Source organism: Xenopus tropicalis, chromosome 1 (assembly GCF_000004195.4).
Source record: "Xenopus tropicalis strain Nigerian chromosome 1, UCB_Xtro_10.0, whole genome shotgun sequence".
NCBI lineage: Eukaryota > Metazoa > Chordata > Amphibia > Anura > Pipidae > Xenopus > Xenopus tropicalis.
The window spans coordinates 54,504,023-54,526,754 of NC_030677.2; the positions used below are offsets into that span (position 1 = coordinate 54,504,023).

At 36.1% G+C, this 22,732-nt stretch overlaps 2 protein-coding genes across 2 annotated transcripts; both read left to right on the forward strand.

Annotated features, from left to right (window-relative positions):
* Nucleotides 1-6,704: 6,704 nt before the first annotated feature.
* fga (fibrinogen alpha chain) lies at nt 6,705-17,728 on the forward strand. Its single transcript, XM_002933489.5, has 6 exons — nt 6,705-6,812; nt 8,860-8,985; nt 10,871-11,054; nt 14,426-14,571; nt 15,307-16,369; nt 16,894-17,728. The coding sequence occupies exons 1-6, from the start codon at nt 6,756-6,758 to the stop codon at nt 17,601-17,603; spliced, it is 2,286 nt and encodes a 761-aa protein (XP_002933535.3). The 5' UTR covers nt 6,705-6,755; the 3' UTR covers nt 17,604-17,728.
* Nucleotides 17,729-17,823: 95 nt separating this feature from the next.
* Nucleotides 17,824-22,421, forward strand: LOC101730283 (fibrinogen alpha chain). The gene is made up of 3 exons (XM_004911464.4): nt 17,824-19,416; nt 20,387-20,532; nt 22,047-22,421. The coding sequence occupies exons 1-3, from the start codon at nt 19,236-19,238 to the stop codon at nt 22,341-22,343; spliced, it is 624 nt and encodes a 207-aa protein (XP_004911521.2). The 5' UTR covers nt 17,824-19,235; the 3' UTR covers nt 22,344-22,421.
* Nucleotides 22,422-22,732: the final 311 nt, after the last annotated feature.

Genomic DNA, 22,732 nt, shown 5'->3' on the forward strand with positions numbered 1-22,732 from the left:
GTTATCCTGATACCTACTGGGAGCTGCTGTCTTCCTTCCTTCCCATTGTTCTGCTGAACGGCTGCTGGGAGGGGGGTACTATTACTCTAACTTGCAGCTCAGCAGTAAAGTGTGACTGAAGTTTATCAGAGCACAGGTCACATGGCTGTGGCACCCTGGGAAATGGGGAAATGAAGAATAAGGCTAGCCCCATGTGAAACTTTTAAATTAAATATAGAAAAATCTTTTTTTATTTTTGAAAAATGGATTTAAATCCTGGAGAAGCATGTTTTCGCATGTCAGTATTCCTTTAAAGATGAAAAACACAGGCAATTTTAAATAGGCCCTTTATTTCTCATTCTATGTTGTACAGAAAACTATAATTCAATAACCTGAGACAAGCAGCTAGACAGATCAGTAGCAGGACATACATTCCTCAGTGCAAGCACAAAAATTAATAAAGATTACACATTGCTATAAAAAATTCAAATGATAAAAAAAACCAAGGGAAATCAATATGCAAGCGCTAACTACTAATCCAATGTTCTGCCTGGGTGCAGATAGGATATCTCCATGACAGTATGTATTTGGAAATGAAAGTATGCATGTAGGTGTGTCTACCTATATTTCAAACTGAGTATTGAAATTAGAAGCCAGGTACAGGTGAGACTATTGTTATGGCAGACCATGTATTGGAGGCTGTGTAAAGTTCTGAGCAATTGTAAGCCTGGATGAGTGTGAAGATTGGATTCAGATATGGTAACCCAAATACAACTATGTCAAACTAGATGTGGATGCATAGACATGGCAAAATAAACTCAAGAATGCAGCATATTGAAATTTAGGGTGGGTATAAGTGTGATCAACTCAATAAAGATAGAAAGTAGAAATAACAGTCTAGGGGGCACATTTACAAAGGCACGAACGCTCGAGCGTTCATGCGAACGCTCCGAGCGTATTTTTGCCGATTTTTTCGGGCGTCCGCACGACTTTTTCGGACGGCGCACGACTTTTTCGGACGTTTGCACGAAAAAATCGGAAAGGTTTTACCGCTGTTTACAATTGTTCGGTACGAAAATTTCGTGACTTTCGGATCGCCAATACGATATTATCGTGACTAATACGATTTTTTCGTAAGCATTTTCGTGATATTTGCGATCTTCCAAAATTTTCGTTTCCAATACGATTTTTTCCCATTCGTGATTCGGATTCGTGGATTAGTAAATGTGCCCCTAGGTATAGATGGTGTAGTGAGGTAACAATTTTCTTTATACCAAGTCATATTTTAGATTTATCTTCATTTTTATTTTAGACTGGAGTCATAAAATTAACCTTTAACCATTAAACTTTTTATAAATTAGTTCATGATCTTTTGGGGCAGTATTTCTTCTGAAGTCTATACCAGAAACCACTTTTGACTGACTATTTTTATTTAAATTGGATAAAGTGCAAAGACTGCAAGCCATAGTATAACCTTCTCCGTAGGAATCTCATGAAGCATTTGAATGCGGCAGTTGGATTGTTTTACTGCCAGATTATGTAACCCAGCAGGCACATACCCCTGTTCATATAAAATGTGCCAAACTCCACAAGCTCAGACAGAGACTACACTACAAAGACTGGATTTAGCAGACAGCAATATTTACAGCTTGGCACCGTTTGTGCAATTTTTTTTCTTGTTGCATCAGGCAGTATATATGTAAACTGATAGCTGAAATAATCATCAGGGTGTAATGTATCCACAGATTGAACTGAACTCTGTTACCCATTTTTACCTCTGGGTTGGTAACATCAATATGTAATCGTTAAGATAATTTTTAGTTTACCCCACATGGATACAGTAGCTAGCTCAGGGTACGGACTATACCATACAGAGAGAAAAGTGCAACAACCAGGCTTGGTGAATCACCGAAATTGTTGGCTTGTTTACTGTTTTATGTAAAGAAAGTGCAAGAATCACTGCAACATTTGTAGATAAGCAGCACTGGGGGAGACAACCAGGAAACATTATATATTCTTTATAAAGAATTAAAGTTTATTTAATACATCAATATTTAATTGTCCCTTAGCAACGCTGAATAACTAAAAACGTATACCCCTTCTCTTGAAATTGGCACCAAAGGAAGTGCATAGGCAGTGGCTAGGAAATCATCTGAGAGTGAATTGTACAAATACCAGTGTGATTTGTAAAAACAGACAGTATGTACTAAAGGATGAATAGTTTGGAAATCATAGGTTGAATATACTGGCACAAATAAGACAGGTAATAGACTATTAGTACAGTAATGAAGTAGTAGAAAAGACTTCCCAGTATCTATTTGTACATAAAAAGGCAATTGTTGCAAAGTTGCAGCCAGAATGATGTAATTACATAGCAAATAGTGGGGAAAAGGGTAAGTCAGAATTACCCTATTTCTCAATGTGACAATTGTTGTTGTGAATGTAGTGTAAGAGAAGAGAGAGAGATCATATTCCTAACAGTGAATCTGGCATTTCCTCCTTACTGCCACACCACTCAAGACTGGATGTTACCCTTGCAGCAGATGTGACACCAGCAATGGCATAATAAAAATAACTCATCTTAGTCATCCTTATACTGGAAAGAAAATGACTGATTTTGACTGACATGCACAAGTGGCTGTTATATAAATGGCATAGCGTCTGTGTGGTTTAGCCTATTTAGGCAAAGCCATCACCCTTCTGTGTCATAGGATATATAACCATAAACCAGGGATCCCCAACCTTTTTTACTGGTGAGCCACACTCAGATCTATTAAATTTTGGTGAGCCACACAAGCAAGAAAAAATGTCTTTGGGGATGCCAAATAAGGGCTGTGATTGGCTGTTTGGTGGCCCCATGTGAACCACTGGCCTGCTTAGAGTAAAACTATGTGTTTGTGCTTCCAAAACTTGCCTCCAAGCTAGAAATATAAAAATGGGCACCTACTTTGAGGCTGCTGGGAGCCACATTTAAGGGGAGTGGTGAGCAACATGTTGCTCATGAGCCACTGTTTGGGGGATCACTGCCATAAACCATCTATCCTAAAGGCCCTAGAATCAGGCCCTTAGAATATCCCTGCCTTTGTATTTGTTCCCATTTTTTCCTTTTAATTTGACTTACTTTATTTGAAATTTTAGCTTAACTTAGCTGTACTTTCAAATCGTTAAGCCTCTTGATATTTTCTACAGCCTTAATAAGTTATCTGTATTTACTATATTATTATTAGCTGTTTACAAAGCAGTATAAGACAATCCAGTATAATAACATTATATTCAGCCATATATTTTTTTCGCAATGCTTTCTGATTCTACCCCTTGACAAAAACCTTACAAGCTTTCATGCATCAATATTGCTCCTATGACCTGCTGCCATGCCTGCTCATTTAACATCTATATCATTTTCCATTTGATTTTCTAGTAGGCTAACGTGCCTATTAGAAAGGCCAATACACTATAAATTAAATCCCCATTATCAATTAAATTCCCATCAGGGACTGAGGAGTGGATCAGAATATCTGCCCATTATCCTTATATTTGAGGCTATAAAATACAATTGTGTCTTTTAGACTATGTGTTAGGGAGGCAGGTTACAGCGCCTACTTATTATTTTGCATTATAGGATTCCTCTATTTATAACTTTTTATTCTATTTGTTTTGGCTTTTTTTCAACCCCATAAAAGCCTAAAATTAAATATAAAACTGTGGTAGTGAGTGTCAGGCTTTGCAAAACACTAGAGTGCGTACTTTTGACACACTATAAGCATGTTGCAGCAACTGCTGATTCAACAGGTCCCATTTTAATGAGAATGAAAGAACTTCAAGCCCTCCCTTCATGCCCTTACACAACGGCGAGTTAGCAAGTACTAGTAATGATATTTCTCTTTTGTATGCATACATTCACAACAGGAATCTTCTTTAGGAAATAGGGTAATTTTGACTTTGCTTTTCCTATTTGCTACAAAATAACATAATTATATATACAGTATATATATATACCTTGGCAAATGGCAAATTTATATGCACATACATATCTTTGTTATCTCAGTATGAATCTGTAAGAACAGATTTTTTTTATTCAGTGTCAGAAACACATATAAGTGGATTCTTCTTCCCCTGGGGCAATAGTTAGTGTTAGTGGATATCATGCTTTGCTCTAAATCCAGCAACCCATTTATTCAATGTCCTTTAAAGTAATCCAAGCTAGCCTTGCACGTATTGCACAATCTATTTGACATGAGATCAAAATAAACCTAATTCTAAACAAAAGTTAACCTATGCCCATTAGTTACAAAGTTCATGTGTGGAGAAAAACACACAGAAAAACAAAATTGAAATTATTTAAAAAGCTGTCCACAAACGAGTGTAAGCCTTATTATAATTTAGTTAGCTGAGGTGTTGGACTCCTGTGACAGATATCAATAAAGATTTTAGTATTCTGTTTTTTAAAAATTCTCATTTACTTTTCTCTATAAGTCCCATTTATCTGGTAAATGTGTAATCATTTCTATAAATTCAAATTAAGACAATACATCCATATTTCAACCATTATTTTTTTGTAGTGTGTTTGCTTCTGAGCCCCTAAAGTCTAGAGAAGAAGAAGCCAGCCATTCAGATCTTGGCCCATTGTTTTCAAAGGAACTTTATATAATGCAAGTTTTTAACACAGGCCTAGCAAGTGAAAGTAGGGATATTTATATATATAAATGAAAATAGAATTTTTCCTAGAAACATGTCATATTATCATGTGTCTTCCGTTAAAAAAGTAGCCACCATCTTACCTTTTTCCAAGTGGTTTACCTGACTTGGGGGGGATTATGTACTAAAAGGCATTAAGCTTGCCCAGGAGCAGTTACCCATAGCAACCAGTCAGCAGGAAGCATTTATTGGTCACCTTTTGAAAAGCAATTATCTTGTTAGTTGCTATTAGTTACTACTTCTGGGCAAACTTAGTGCCTTTTATTACATAACCCAAGTCCCGCCCCCCCAAGTCAGGTTATTACCAGCTTCTAGCTATGCATCCTCTTAGAGAAGCAGAGAACTGTGGACCTAGTGCCAGACAAAGTCTGGTTGGAGAGTGTGTGCCTCAATCTCAGAGATAAAAACTCTTCAGTAAACCAGCAGATTAAGTAAATGGAAGAGAGAGCGGCACAGTTGTGTTTTGTGATTATGTAAACTGCTTCTTATTTGTAAATGTAATCCTAAAGAGCCACATGCTTAAAGGGGTAGTTCACCTTTAAATTAACATTTAGTATAATATAGAGAGTAATATTTTGATGAATTTGCAATTGGTCTTCATTTTTTTATTTGTGCTTTTTTTGTTCAGCAAATCTCCAGTTTGTTTTCAGTAGTTATGTGGTTGCTAGGGTTCAAATTACCTTGGAAACCAGGTAGCGGATTAAATGAGTGACTGATATATTTACAGGAGAGGACCTGAAGAGAAAAAAGTAGCTATAACAATAAAACTGTAGCCTCACAGAGCAATAGTTTTTTAGCTGCCAGGGTAAGTGACCCCCATTTGAAGAAGAAGGCACATGATTCAAAAACTATAAAATATATATAATATCCAACTAAAATTATTATAGAAATGCATAGTATTATTATAATTTCAAGGGGAGAATCCTGGTGGATTACTAGCAGTTAGAGTTTTATTTTTCCTGTTTTACAGGAAAACAAAAGCGCCGTTATTTATTTTTTAAGAGGGCCCCTTCCAAACTGCATCAAATCCCTACTCTAGCTGCCACTTGTCCTATACCTAAGCTACGAATTTTGGACATATAAACTGATGGTAATTTTCTGTTAGCTGTAATGACAGTTAAATGTGCCCCATGATACACACAAATGCATATATATTTATTAAACATAATCCATACAAAACCCTGTACAGTAAATCCTTAACTGTACTTAGAAATAATATTTCCATTAAAACATCAGAATATTAGCAGTTATATGACCTAAATAAACAAACTCAGTCTGATTCCATGCTTCATGCAACTCCACAGTGGCTTTTAACATCCTTATAATACACAAGAGCCATTAAGAAAATGTAAGATATATCCTTTTAAATTGTGTTCAGTGATGATGTCAGTTTAAAACCATGCTTGGTGATGTTATGCCACTTGTCTTGGATGATCCATTGAAACATGTACTGATATATTAAAAGAACTAAAACACCTTCTGCTTTACAATATGAGGATATTAGGGTCCACAACCTGAATAGAATGTGTCTGTAGCCTTGTGCCTTTACATGTTCATAGGGGTACATTGTTACCTTTACAGTTTGTAAAAGGGGATTGCCAATCTCCCCACACACATTTTTATTTAGGCAACATATCACGGTAACACAAGGGAACACTTGATAAATGTTTTGAAAGATTTCTAAAGTCATGATTGTTGGTGCATTTATTTACTTACAGCTCAGTGATATCACAACCTCTTAAGAAACACTATCGGAAGTGGTTTGTAAAATTATTATAGCAAAAAAATAGAAAATTTCAAAGCAAACATTCAGTCGTGTCAGTGCATTTGTTTTGCCCCTCTGCTTGCACAAGTCTTTCTGTTACATGGCGAAGGAACATTAGGTCATTTGGAATAACCTTAAATTTGCTCTGTACCTTGGACAGACTACCCGGAACTGTGACACATCAGATGGGGGCGCAGGTACTATTTGTTAAGTAAACACAACACAAACTAATGATTGACTTCTGAATGGGACCTAGGCTTAAAAGGACAGCACTCTACTGCATGGTCATTGTAGCCATCATCTAGTCCAAACGAAGATGATTCAGAGGGTAGCCCTAATCACATTGCTGCTCTGCTTTGCAGGCAGTGTATGGGTATGATTTTTTCTTTTTTTTATTCCTTAAACCTGCATATACTCTAACTTAGGTTAACATTCTAGTACTGTAAGAAAGCATAGTTAGTAAGTGAGCATAGTTAGTATGCTTTCTTAATCTGGCAAGACAAGTAATCGTTTTAATACGTCATATATAAGCAGCAGATAAGGTTAAGAGATTGTTCTATTCCATAAATATCAATTGTAATGCATGTATTACTTTATTTATAATGCATTATTTAGATATGCAGCACTGTACAAATTTACATATTGCAAAAGTACACACAGGGAGTACAAGCATTGTGATAATTAAGTATAGATATACAGAGATCTAAATGTCATGTGAACCAGTAGCTCTAAGTGTCAAATATTTTTTTTGCACTAATGATGTTTTAAGACAGCTGGTCTATCTATCTATCTATCTATCTATCTATCTATCTATCTATCATCTATCTATCTATCATCTATCTATCTATCTATCTATCTATCTATCTATCTATCTATCTATCTATCTATCATCTATCTATCTATCATCTATCTATCATCTATCTATCTATCTATCTATCTCTGTCTGTCTGTCTGTCTGTCTGTCTATCTATCTATCTATCTATCTATCGTCTTTCTCTCTGTGTATCTATCTGCCTATTATCTATCTACCTATTTGCATATCTATCTATCTACCTATCTATCTATTTATTTATTATCTATCTACCTATTTTTTAACATTTTTGCCTAATATTTACATTGATTTTTCATCTGTAATACACATATAAAAATATTAAAATGTGCTTCAGACCTTCTTGGCAGTAAATAAAAATACAACATCACGCTTGTGATTGCTAATGCAACTAACAATCAAAAAGCAATGTATCATTGAGTATGTGAATCTTTTTTACATTGAAAATTGTTTCCTGAATCTAGAGTTAGCTGGGTTTTTTCAAGATAATCATAGTTTAGAGATAACATTTGCATTTAAATTACTAGAAATGGAGACATGGAACTCTGTGATTCTTTGCAGAATATTTAGTTATTTATTCTACTGTATATTTTATGCATTATGTATTGTATTATGGCACCACAAATATAAAAAGTGATTTACAAAGTGTAAACACAAAAAGGAGTACAGTTATTAAACATTAAATGAGAATAGGTACTTAAAAACTAGGAATACACCGTTGCCAAGGGCTTACAATCTATTTTAAAATATATCCTTTTCTCACTCATAGACCATAGGATCCAAATACCTATACTACAAATCGCCACATGTTTCTAAATGTTTTATGAGGCTTACATTACCATGATTAATAGTCTTTCTGTCTGTCTATATTATCTATCATCGACCTCTCTGTCTGTCTATTATCTATGTTTGTATTCGTATATACATACTGTATGTAAGTCTATGTATTCTGCCTACTAATACAGCTAAGTAACTGTAGTGTCTATTTATTATATATCTATCAGCTTGAATATACTTTCTGTAGTACTGTACATAGTATCTATATACCTATCTATCCATCTATTGTATTTGGTCCTGTGTCTGTTTTTTATAGTAACTGCTCCTTTGGCATGTTTGCTTAATGCTGAGCTCAAAGGGGTTGTTCACCTTTAATGTCCAAATCTTATTAAACCACAACAACAACAATGCTCTCAGCGTGCCAAAAAATACATTTTTCATTATACCTGTTAAATCAGTCCTTCTTCTGTCTCTCTGATCAGTTTTCTGAAGGGATGGGAGTGGACTATTTTTTACTTGACACACTGAGAACTTCCTATATGCTTACATTATCACGCCCAGGCTTTGCCCTTACTTTTTTATTGGAACAATTCATTGGTTGCTTGTGCACTCTAACCAGTTTCATAAATTGAAAGGTCCTTGGTTAATTTCTCCCTTGCAATGGCATTGGCAAACAGACTCAGCATATCACAAATCTAATGAACTGTTATGATAGATATTAACTCCAGACTGGATCCTTATTTACTTTGCATTGTTATAATTCAATAAGCAAAGTTTTCTCACTGTTTTATTGTTGTTGTTGCTGAAATTGTAGTCTGAAGAAGAAGGTGGCATTGAAGCACAAGGAGGAAGCATACGTGGTCCTAGAATAATGGAAGCTAAAGCTGAATCTGATTGCAAACAAGACAAAAACTGGCCAATCTGTTCAGATGAAGACTGGGTAAGTGTGGTTTGACCAGTGTGTTTATAACTATTAGACAGTGGGTGCTGGTGGTGACAAAGTAAATTCCATTGGTGCACATAACTGTAGCAATGTATGCAGGGCCGGATTTCTCTTCTGGGCGCCCCGAGGCCACCCCTGTTAGTTCCCCCCCGTGTGCATGGGCAAACGCGCGCCCCCCAGTGCGCATGCGCAAACGCTCAACAACACCCCCCCCTTCCCCCCCGCAGCCGCGATTGCGCATGCGCTCCTTTAAACTCCCATACGGAGCAGTGGGGAGAGGTCCCGACTGCTCCGTATTGGAGCCAAATTTTAAAATTTTCTTGCGGCGGGGCGGCATGCCGCCCCTAAACTTCTGCCACCCTAGGCCCGGGCCTTTGTGGCCTCTCCACAAATCCGGGCCTGAATGTATGTCATTTTGTTTCTGCCTCTAGGCATGGACATGTGCAGAACTAAGACTTAGTTGTTATGGCTGCTGCTTACTCTTAAAACTCCAACAAAAAGGGACTTAGCAACAAAATAAAAGAAAATGTGATACCATGTTATTAGCTGATAAAATTTAACCAAAATAGATCAGGTTCCGTCATCAAAATTCTAGATGGGGTTAAAAGAAAGATGGCTTTGGCAAAAGTAACAATGCAGTGGTTAGTTACTAGGGTGGAGCAAGCCTACACCATTTTGCAGTCCTTATTGTTTATATACAATGTATTAAAGACAGGACAAGTATATCATATATCCATAACTGAATTAACTGCCTTAAAGGGTATCTATTTTTTATAGTTCTTAAACTATTTTCCTTCTTCTTCTGCCTCTTTTCATCTTCCAAATAGGGGTCACTGACCCCGGCAGTCAAAAACGTTTACTCTGTGATGCTACAATGTTATTGTTATTATTACTTTTCATTACTTATCTTACTATGCAGGCCTATTTGTATCCAAGTCTCTCATTCAAACCATTACCTGGTTGCTAGGGTAAATAGGACCATAGCAACCAGATAGCTGCTAGTATACCAAACTGGAGAGCTGCTAACTAACTAAATAACTGAAAAACAAAAAAAAATAGAAAATGGATACCAATTACAAAATGTCTCAGAATATTATTGTCTATTTTATGCTACAAGTTAATCAAGAGGTGAACTACTCCTTTAAAAACACATAATCGATACAATTTTGGCAGCATACAATACAAAGTCAAGAAATAGTCATGCATACAGAATTAATTGGAACTTTTTGAAGGTAAATGTATATGCTGCTTTAGGCTTTACTAAAAATAAAATATCTGCAAATCTCTTTTGGAACTGCAAGATGTAGACCAGGCATGTCAAATCTGTGAGCCTCAAGCTGTTCATACTGTAGCTATGCTCTATACTATATAGATTAGGGCAAACGTAACCCTTTATCTGCCAGGGTGGAATCAGAAAGAGTATTTTTGTGGTGGATAATATTGCTTCTTATGAATAAAATATTCTTCTAATGAGGATGCATGGAATTCTTGTGTCAATGCTTCATCTGCCTAACAGGGCCAAGATTTTAGTAAACATTAGCAACCACATAGCAGGTAGCATTTACTGGCCACTTGACTATAAGAAAACAACTGTAGGCTGTACTGGGGCATCCTATCAATATTTTACAATGATCTTATACTGACCAACTATGGAATATTTAATGCAATAAATATATTCTATGATGAGGGCACTGTGATGCATAATAGACCCCCATTAAAGCAAAGCAAGAATTCTCTTTTGATTTTATTGAGATTTCCAGGAGTACAAATATTATTTTCTCTTTCATTGCTGAGCATGCTGTGCCAGTCTAACATGTTTCGAATGTTAAATGAAGTTTGCCTAACATGCAAAACTAAGACATACTTTCATTCTCATTTGCAGGGTCCCAAATGTCCTTCTGGGTGCAGACTTCAAGGATTGGTTGATAAAACCGATAAAGATTTTGCCAAGAGAGTTGAAACAATTAAACAAAAACTAAAGGATGGAGAAAGCAGTCACAAAAGTATAGATCTGAAAACCAAGCAAACATATCAGTTCCTCAAGGATAACCTTGTACAGGCCCAGCGTAAGTACAATCCTCATAGATTCTGAATTTAAATCCTTTTCTCTTCAGTGTGACAGTTATACCTGCATTTTGCTTTTGTCTGTTACTGCTGCAATGAAGAATGTTCCAGTAGGACAAGGCACAAAGCAGAATCCCATGTACCCCTAGTGCAGTAGGAACAGCAAACATACATCCTCATAGTGCTACATTTTGTATGATACCGGAAAATTAGGTTACTGAGGTCAGAACCAAGAATTATAAAGCTGAGGATATGAACAATGAATACATGCCAGTTTACTCTGTACTTCCTAGTGGCCTTTTAATCAATATATAATCACCTGAGCTCTCTAAACCTCATGGATATACACCTGAGGAAGATGTTTATAAAGCTGCAGAAAATAATATTTATTTTATTTTATCATCAATACTTTCTGATTTGTGGGACCTAACATAACAATGAACTACAGGTATAGGACCCGTTATCCAGAATGCTCGGGACCAAGGGTATTCCGGATAAGGGGTCTTTCCGTAATTTGGATCTTCATACCTTAAATCTACTAAAAAAACAATAAAACATTAATCAAACCCAATAGGATTGTTTTGCATCCAGTAAGGATTATTTATATCTTAGTTGGGATCAAATACAAGGAACTGTTTTATTTTTACAGAGAGAAAGGAAATCAATTTTAAAAATCTGAATTATTTGATTAAAATGGAGTCTATGGGAGACAGGCTTTCCATAATTCGGAGATTTCTGGATAATAGGTTTCTGGATAACGGAAACCATACCTGTACAAGCAATAGAAAACACTGATATCCTAGATTGGAGGTGCTGAATGTAAGAACTAGTTTTCCAAGAAATCAAACACAAAATTGTGGAGGCACCACCAACCAATTAGGCTGTCTGATTTTTTTATTTTTTCCCCACACTTTCTATTACTGGACTGAGTTTCTACATATGAATAAAAATTTGATATGAAATGTAACTTGTGCTGTCCTGAACAACATTCAATATTCATCCATTCTATACACCCACCTGTGTCCTATTCTAGCCCTACCCAGAATTAAGCAAGAATAATATATAAAGTGTGCAAAAGAGAATTAATTTAATGGGAAGTTATTTAATTTAATCTGCACAAAAGTCAAAGCATGTATATATAGAATATGAATGCAACAGTATAATACTGCTTAGTAATTATATGGCAGCTCTGAAACCAATGCAATTGGCATAATAATGTAATAAGCAGCCCTGTAGCATCAGTTTATATGACAGTCCAACCTCACTTTCTGCTTGATAATTTGTGACAACCCCTAAGCTTAGTTTCTCAACAGCTGCTCAGAGTGAACTGAGCATGTGCACTGTCCCAGACAGCTCTTACAGAATTCAAGATGGGAAGCTCCTGTGCAAACTGTAAAGACCAATACTGTATCATTACTACTATGGGGATGTTGAAACTTTTGGTTAGTGCAGTCAGTTTAGTATAAAAAATATGGAATTTCTAGCCATATTTATATTCTTTAGGGTTGAGTTCTTCTTTTAAAACTTCATACTTTTCAATCTCCTTTAAAAGGATACTACTAAAAACAACTACCCCATAATCTAATGATTCAATTTTTCTGACACAAACTTTAACAGTACACGGTTTTACCACACTAAAGGTTCTGATTTCATATACAAGCATAGGATCCGTTATCTGTAAACCTTTTATCCAAAAAGCTCCCATAGAGCCAATTAAAGCAAATAGTAATTTTTTAAAATGATTCCCATTTTCTTAATAAAGCAGTACCTTGTTCTTGGTGGTAACTAAGCTGCCTTGATTTATATTGATAGCAAAACAATCATATTAGGTTTATTTCATATTTAATTGATTTTTGGCAGGCTTAAGGTGTGGTGATCCAAATTACAGAAAGATCCCTTATCCAGAAATTCCTGGTCCCAAACATTCTAGATAATAGATCCTATAAATGTATTTATATTTTTACTTTTTTTACTCTGATTTACCCAAGTTTTATCGCCACCATAAATGTCAAATATATGGCAGTCTGGTGTGTGTAGATCAGTCTGCATGCTTTGTATAACTCACTGATACACTATTGTACTATGTACAGGTATATCAGATTCAAAACTAACATGGCAAGGCACATTTACTATTGCTTGAGCCTCTGGGCTGAGTTTCTTTCCAATTAGCAGGGTTTGAAAAAAATTAAAAAACATGCCACCTAAAACTTGTCTTAAGAAAGAAACTCACTTGCCACTTTATAAGTAATATTTTAAATATGGTACTCAGTAGTTATTGGATCACACCACACGTTTAGCAAATGTGTTTAATTTTTTAATTCATGGTTTATATGGTGTATTTTTCCACTTTAAAGGAGAAGGAAAGGCTAAGTCACTTGGGGGTGCTAAAATGTTAAGCACCCCCAAGTGACTTTAATCGCTTATCTTGTACCCCGGGCTGGTGCCCCTGTTAGGAGAAAACAGCACCAGCCCGGGGCACCTGGAGCGAGCGCTTCCTCCTTCCTGCTTCATTTCGCTGCGACTAACACAATAGGCGCATGCGCAGTAGAGTGAAAAGCCGACCTCTCTGTTTGGCTTTTCACTCTACTGCGCATGCGCACGCTCGCAAAGCAGGAAGGAGGAAGCGCTGCAGCTACACCGGGCTGGTGCTGTTCTCTCTGAACAGGAGCACCAGGCCGGGGTAAAAGGTAAGCGATTCAAGTCACTCGGGGGCAACCCCAAGTGACTTTGCCTTTCCTTCTCCTTTAAGTAAGAGCCAACTGTGTGAGGGTCATGATCAATTATTTCTTCTCCCATATTCAGGCACAAACGTATTCATTTAGCCGTGTAATAAATATAAATGTGATAAGATCAGATAAAGTTGATACTGCCTAGTGTCCTATGAAATCCTACGATCCCATTCAGCAGGACATAACTATTGTCATTTTCACCAGAAAGGAAATAGAAACAGTCCCAAAAAGAAGAATTTGTACATAAATGCACAAAAAAAGTGGCAATACAATACAAACTGCCCCAAAGACACAGGTGTACATAATATTTCGCAGTGTTTTTAGGTATAAATGAACATTTGATTATGACAATTATATATAAAATATATTTAAAATTATTGGACATAAGAAAATGTATTCTGCCACATATAAAAGTAAAAGTCATGATGAGTAAAATACAAATTCAATGCATTTGAGGTTTTTTTTACAGTTTTATTCAATCATGTTTCTTAGATTTACATTTTTAACACATTTTTTAAATAAGTAGACATTATTGTAATTGAAGGACAACTCTTAAGTCACAAATTCGAATTTTGATAAATAAGCCTTCCCACACTCAAAATGTGCGCTAAGCTGATAAAATGATTCTGGTTTACCTATTTTAGAAAGCGATGGAAAGTATAATCAAGTGTCTGAAGACCTCAGAAAGAAAATCGAATATTTGAAGCTGAAAGTTTCCAATCAAGTAGAGAGAATAAAAGCACTTCAGAAAAACATCAGAGATCAGGTGGTGGAAATGAAACGTCTTGAGGTAACCAATAAAATTTATCTATCTATTAATCTATCTATCTATAATCACATCTATCTATCTATCTATCATCTGTTTATCTATCTCCTATCTATCTATCTATCTATCTATCTATCTATCTATCTATCTATCTATCATCTATCTATCTATCTATCATCTATATATCTATCTATCACCTATCTATCTATCTATCTATCTATCTATCTATCTATCTATCATCTGTTTATCTATCTCCTATCTATCTATATATCTATCTATCACCTATCTATCTATCTATCTATCTATCTATCTATCTATCTATCTATCTATCATCTGTTTATCTATCTCCTATCTATCTATATATCTATCTATCACCTATCTATCTATCTATCTATCTATCTATCTATCTATCTATCTATCTATCATCTGTTTATCTATCTCCTATCTATCTATCTATCTATCTATCATCTGTTTATCTATCTCCTATCATCTATCTATCTATCTATCTATCTATCTATCTATCTATCTATCTATCATCTATATATCTATCTATCACCTATCTATCTATCTATCTATCTATCTATCTATCTATCTATCTATCTATCTATCATCTGTTTATCTATCTCCTATCTATCTATCTATCTATCTATCTCTTATCTATCTATCTATCTATCTATCTATCTATCTATCTCCTATCTATCTATATACACACACATATATATAAATAATATACTTTTTTCTGTTTTAATGTGTTTTTAGGTGGATATTGATATAAAAATCCGTGCTTGCAAAGGATCTTGTGCAAAGAACACTGACTACAAAGTGGACCATGACAGCTACAACAACATACAGAAACTACTTTTGCAAGCTGAAACCACTGACTTAAATAGCCAAATGAATGCCATACGAGTGCTTAAAATGAGGCCTATTAAGGACTCTCCTGTAGACTCTCGTTATAGAACACTGGCACTTGGCAAAGACCAAGAAGCAGAGTTCCCAATTTTCAAAGACATTAATCAATATGCATTTGTTTTAGAAGGGACAAAAGACGAGGTAAAAGGCTCATCTATGGGAACCTCATCTGTTGTATTTCCTTCCGGCAGTGGGAAAGATGTAGTATTTCAAGGTTCTAAAATTTATGGCGATGACAAAAGTACACAGTCAGGGACAGTGACAGGGGGAGATCAGTCAACCAAAGTCATCACAGAAAGAACAGTTTCATGCACTAAGACAGTTAAGAGGAGGGTAGTATCCACACCAGAGGGCCCTAAAGAAGAAATCACTGAAACATATAGTGGTGGTCCGGAGTGTGAAAAATTAGGAAAATTAAGCACAGATGACACTTTTCAAGGAGGGTCTGATGGAACTCGTGTTATCCACATTTCTGGAGGTAGTTCTTTAGGGGATATCAGTAAGATTCCTTCCTTTGAAGAGTTTTTAAGTTCATCTGGGAAAAAAACACAAACCAGCCAAACCAGTAGCAGTAGCAGTAGTAGTTCTAAGGTAACTCATGATGTTTTCACTGATTTGGGAGAAGATGAATTTGATGACTTTAGCCATACAGGACTTGATTCACCCAGCTTTACACCCCTCCAAAAAGAAGGCTCGTCAACCATTACAAAGACTGTGGTCTCCAGCAGCAGCAGCAGCAGGGGAAGCAGTAAAGATGGCACTCAGTTTGATATTAAATCTATGAAGAGTGGGCCAGTGTTTACCGACTTTGGCCCTATCCAGCACGATAATAGTGAAGAGGATAGGCCTGATTTCCAGGCCCGCACTGTGAGAAAAGAAATGAAGTTGGTTGGAGATTACACTGGGAAAGGTAAATGAAAGTAAAAGGACAGTGTGAGGTTCCACTTTTAAACCAGGAAAAAAATACACATAATAAAGGCAACCTAGCTTCTTTTAAATCATTTCATGAATTCATATGTTTATCGACCGTAAACACAAAAACAGAAAAGAATACACAGGTAGTTTAGGCAGGTAGAGTCTGGGAATTAGGGTTATATACAACTTACACACTTATTTAGTTTGGCATTTTAATTGATTTAAGGCACATATAGTAGCTATCAAAACATACGTGCACATATTATATTTTCCCATATGATATAATATGCATGCCATTTGGCAAAATTGACATAAAACATATTCTTTGCCTAGCAAAATGTAAACTTAAAGCTAATATTGCTAATATTTTATCACAATAAAATATCAATTACTTCACTTACTCTCACATATATCTTTCAGCAATTGCCAGAATAATATGGCTTTATTTTTGTCAGTCCAGGTCGCATTAATTAAGTATGGCAATAATAGTAAATCAGATAAAACTGCATTTCTTTTTAGACTGTGATGATATCCGTCAAAAACACAGTTCTGGTGCCAAAAGTGGCATTTTCAAAATCAGGCCAGAAGGATCCACTAAGGTGCTATCAGTGTATTGCGACCAAGATACCCAGTTGGGAGGATGGATCTTGATTCAACAGAGACAAGACGGATCAGTAAATTTTAACAGGACCTGGCAAGACTACAAGAATGGATTTGGCAGTGTGGATGCCGGTGGAAAAGGAGAAGTCTGGTTGGGCAATGAAAATATTCATTTACTTACCCAAAAGGATACAATTCTTCGAATTGAGTTAGAGGACTGGTCAGGGGAGAAGGTTTATGCCGAATACAATATTCAGCTAGGGTCAGAAGCAGAGGGCTTTACTCTTAAAGTATCTCAGTATGAAGGCACGGCTGGAGATGCCTTGATAGAAGGATCTAAAGAGGATGGAGAGTACACATCCCACATTAACATGAAATTTAGCACATATGATAGGGACAGTGACAAGTGGGAGGAAAATTGTGCAGAAATGTATGGAGGGGGGTGGTGGTATAATAACTGCCAAGCTTCAAACCTTAATGGAATTTATTACATAGGAGGTCAATATGACCCAAGAAATAATTTTCCTTATGAGATTGAAAATGGAGTTGTTTGGGTACCTTTCAAAGCAGCAGATTATTCCCTTAAAACTGTCAGAATGAAAATGAGACCAGTTGAAACATCAGGTTAAGATATTTTCTCACAACCCCGCACTCTCATGAAAAGTTTAATGTATTATTATGTGTTTTTATTTCCTGGTGTAATATACTTTCCAATTGTAATCATGAACCAACTAAATAACTCATTTATATCTAATCAGCTGTGTATGTTGTGTTTTGTTCGACGGTTAAGTTTTAGATGCTGCATTTACTGGCCCCTATGGCTTAAAGAAAATATCAGACTTGCTTTAAACCTATGTATTACAGTGGTGTTCAATCAATGAGCCTCCTACAGACTACAACTACCAGCATCCTCCAACAGCCTAAAGCTGCTAAGGAATACTGGGGATCTGTAGATCAACAAAGGCTGGAATGCCACAAGCTAAACCTCTCACTCTAACACAAAGCAATATAAAACATACATGAATAAGAGCTTGAAAAGACTTTCTAGTTACATGTAGATGTTTTTATAATTTAAGATGGATGACAAAAAGTATGCTTATATAGACAGGCCTTCTGCACAGCAACAACCTTTTATCTGTTTTATACTGACTGATAATCTTTGTAGACCCTAACTGAGTATAGCTAGAAGTCTGTGTGATTGACATGTCAGGTATACATAAAGTCAGCAACCACAGAACTAATGTTGAACAAAAACACTGTTGTAGAGGGATACTGGGAGCAGGGTAATCCCAAGTGGGCCATCCACTGAAATGACAGATAATAAAATTAGGACCAGTTAGTGGTGTCAAAAAGAAATATTTCCTTTAAAAAGTCCAAAAAAGGGTCCAACTGAGGAAGAGCCTTTCATATATGCAGTGGGTGCTTTAGGCAGGCAACAATTAACATTTTAAGTCTAAATTATAGAATGAACACAGGTGTATACATGATTCATATCAACACTGTCATTATCTGCTACTGACTCTGTGCTACTTTATAGAGGGATAGAGAAAAGCAATTTAACTTTTTATAATAGTGATTTTAATGTCTAATCTAATTCCTAATATTCCTTGTCACAGAAAGTCACTCATAGATTTCCAACAGTAACAGAGAATAATAAAAGCAAACATCTCAAGCTTAGTGGAGATATAAATACTTTAACATACAGTATATAATTAAAACCACATACATACCAAGTTGCTTGCTTTTAAAAGTATAGTGAAAACGATGGTATATTATTGGTATAAAGGGTTTATCCCTAGAAATCTAAAATGTGTTCTTGACATGACTACAGAGGTCAGTGTATATCACCCAGTGTCATATAAGCAATGATATACTTCATTATTTACACACAGTGGTACCACAGGATTAAATCATCTTACTATTTTGTTGAATTATTTTGTTCCAAGAGCAGTCTGGTCCAATGCTCCTCAATGCCTCAGCTATTTAACACTGCTATAGCATATACTGCCAACATGCCACCTTCCATGTCTTAACCACCTTCCTTGACTATAAGACTTTCCTATGGACATTTTTTTTTTGTGAATTTGGGAGTTACAGGTCAACAGCTGGACATCCACAATATAGTCAGATATAAATACTGCCTGTAATTCATTGTTACGAAGGTACTATATTTATCTCTTAGCAATGGCCTGTAGTGGATGCGATACACGTTGTATTCTAAAAAACAAAGTAAGTGATGCAGTTTTGCTTATTGGCAGGATATGAGATGCCCGTCTGGGTGTAGGGTGCAAGGACTAATCAACAAGCGTGGAAAAGAGTTCATGACTCGAATTGACAGAGCTAAACGATCCAACACTGTGAGTTATTCCAGCCACATAGAATCACTTTCTGCGATATCACAACTTCATGACGTCTTTGGAGAAAACATGATAAGAGATAAAGGCAAGTAATGATCAAAGAGAAAAAAGGAAAAAGGGTCAAAATAAAATCAAAGAAAACTATTGGATATTCCTATATGTCTATACCATGTTTATAATAGTTTTTGTAAATCTAATTCCCCCCATCCCAACTCCATTACCAATGCATATAAGACCCAACTCTCATTAAGAATTAATCATGAATACCATCTTTGGGAGAAATTAAAGGGCATGTCAAACCCCCAAAATAAGTTTTTGTCTAATAAAAGAAAACATAATTCCAAGCAACTTTCCAATATGAAATTATTAAAAATTTTCAGTGCTTAAAAAGTTATTTGTAAATGTAATTGCTACTGAAAGCAGCAGTTGCTGAACTCCCGTTTGTTTCTTTTTAAACAATGTTGCAAAGGCCAGTCTCCTCCAGCAAGGCAGGTCTGTCAGTCTGCTGCCTTGTGTTATTTTGTTTCAAACGCCAGAGCCACCAGGGCAGAGAATAGAAAAGGGCAGGCAAACACTGCTTCTAATACCAATCATATATACAAGTCAAAAGACATTACAAATGTATAATGCATGTACTGTATATTGCAAAGTTGCTTAGAATTTTGTTTTCTTTCTAGGCAAAAAATTATATTCTGGATTGACCATAAATAAAGAACATAGATAACAGTCGCCTTGGTTGAATATAATAACTGTATATATTTATATTTATTTATAGTATAAAATATTTTTTTTAATTACTGCCCTTGAGCCACAGAAGCCACACTACTGTGGATGACACAGGTAACGAATGCAAGAATTGGGTTTTCTCCTTACCTTCTCAATGTATGTTGGAAAGTTTTTGACATGATAACTGCACCCAGTCACGCAAGTGCTACCTGGGAAAGAGATGGCAGCAACCTTTCAGTGATTAGTCTTCAAAATAGAAGCCTCAACCAAATTTCTTTTGAGAAAATTGCTTCATGTTCTGAGCTCTGCTGAAAATTGTGTTTCCTTAGATGCCATCACTGGCTTTGCAAGAACTGGAGAAGAGCTGCGGATAAGATTGCTGGCCCTTAAACTCAAGGTGAAGAAGCAAGCAGTCAAAATTGAAGGTCTGTTAAGGAATCTACAAGATCAGCTCATGGAAATGAAAAGAATTGAGGTACATACCACACCTTTATGTATTGAGAATGGCAGACAGTTTCGATATTGGAATATAACAGTGGTAATGATTTACTGTATTACACAAGTGCAGTTGCCAATAGCAACCAATTAGCAATTAGCTCATATTACTACAGGCTTTAATTTCACCTTGTATTATTTGCTACTATTATTATTATCTATTATTTATATAGCACAGACACAATTCTACAGCGCTTTACAAAGATTATTCATTCTAACAATCTAATTTGCCTACCTCACACAACAGGGTCAATTTATAAGGAACCAATAACCTGCATGTAGTTTAGGAGGAAATTGGAGTTCCTGGAGAAATGCACACAGACATGTAGGGTATATACAGACTCCTTCCAGATAGTGCCCAGGACCCCAGAGCTCAGAGACTGCAGTGCTAATCACTAAGCCACCATGCTAAGTCAACAAAGATATCATTGGTTGCTACGGGCAGCTGCACTGTTATTTAGCAGTTTTATTAGAAAACCCCTTCATTTACCACAGATCACATCAATATAAATGGGAAGTCCCTTAGGCTGATGCCACATGCGGTGTAGGGCTGATTTTTTCGGCAAGCGTTTTTCCGCTTGCCGAAAAAATCAGCCCTACACCTGGTGTGGCATCAGCCTAAGCTTTCCGCTCAAGAATGATTATCCCTATATGGCAGCTTGCATTCCTAGGTTATTATAGGTTCATCTACTGCCCTTCCTATTCATATTAAAAGAAAGCTACAGTATACCCTCAAAATGAATACTTAACCAACAGATAATATGATATAAACTAAGTGGCCTATTAAAGAATCTTACCAAACTGGAATATATATACACGTAAATATTTCCCTTTTACAAATTGTCTTTTGAGCCACCATTTAGTGATGGGCTGTGTACTCCCTCAGGGATAACCTGACAGGAAATAATGCAGCTCTGTAACAGGATGAAGTGTGGGAGTAAAAGGCAGAACTGAGTCCATTCATTGGCTGATGGGGCCTAGCATGTATGTGTGCCCTTTGATTGTTTGTGTGCACTGTGAATCCTATGATCCCAGGAGGCGGCCTTTACTACTTAAAGTGGCAATTTTCTATATAAGATTACCCAATAGCACATACTCTTTTGGGCAGGGCCCTCTTCACCTCTTGTATCGGTTACTGATTGCTTTATATATTACTCTGTATGTCCAATGTATGTAACCCACATATTGTACAGCGCTGCGGAATATGTTGGCGCTTTATAAATAAATGTTAATGTAATGTAAATGTAATACTACCATAAAAGTATATTTTTATGAAAATAGTTTACGTGAAGCAGGGTTTACATATAGATCTGCATTGTTTGGGGGGTATAGTTTTCCTTTAACAAGAAGCTTCTGAATTACAACACAAATAGCCAATTGCTGTTTAGCAATATCTGTAGATGCATATAGAAGACAACTGGCTTGATGAATAACAATATCCAGGTGATGGTGAGGATCATTGTATTAAAGCAATTAATTCATTGTGTGTTTCAGGTGGATATTGATATTAAGATCCGTTCCTGCAAGGGATCCTGTAGTACTGTTCAGCTATATATGATCAGCCTGGACAGTTATGCTGCATGGAAGGCACAATTGGCCTCACTGAATACAAACAATATGAAAGCAATGCCAGGACACTTACGTCCCATCCATCTACTCCTGGTACAGCAAAATACCACCAGCCTGGAGCATCCTACTGTTATTACCGACGGGAAACATCTGGGTGTTTTTGAAAACATCCAACAATACACACTGAAGCTGGGAGACTATAATGAAACAAACACCGTTTGACACAATTTTGAATTTTTAGTATGTTATAGAATGGACGTTTCTTAGCAATTTTTCAATTGGTCTTCATTTTTTATTTCCTATAGTTTTTGAAAGATTTACTTTTTTCTTCTTACTCTTTCCAGATTTCAAAAAGGGGTCACTGACCCCAGCTGCAAAGAAACTATTGTTTTGTGAAGCCACAATTGTATTGTTATCATTACTTTTTATTAATTATCTTTCTAGTCTGCCTTTTTCCAGTTCATATTACAGTTACTCATTCCAACCACTGTCTGGTTGCTAGGGTAACCTAGCAACTGGATAGCTGCTAAAATTCTAAACTAGAGAGCAGTTGAACAAAAAGCTAAATAATATAAAAAACATAGAAAATAAAAAGTGTAGACCATTTGCAA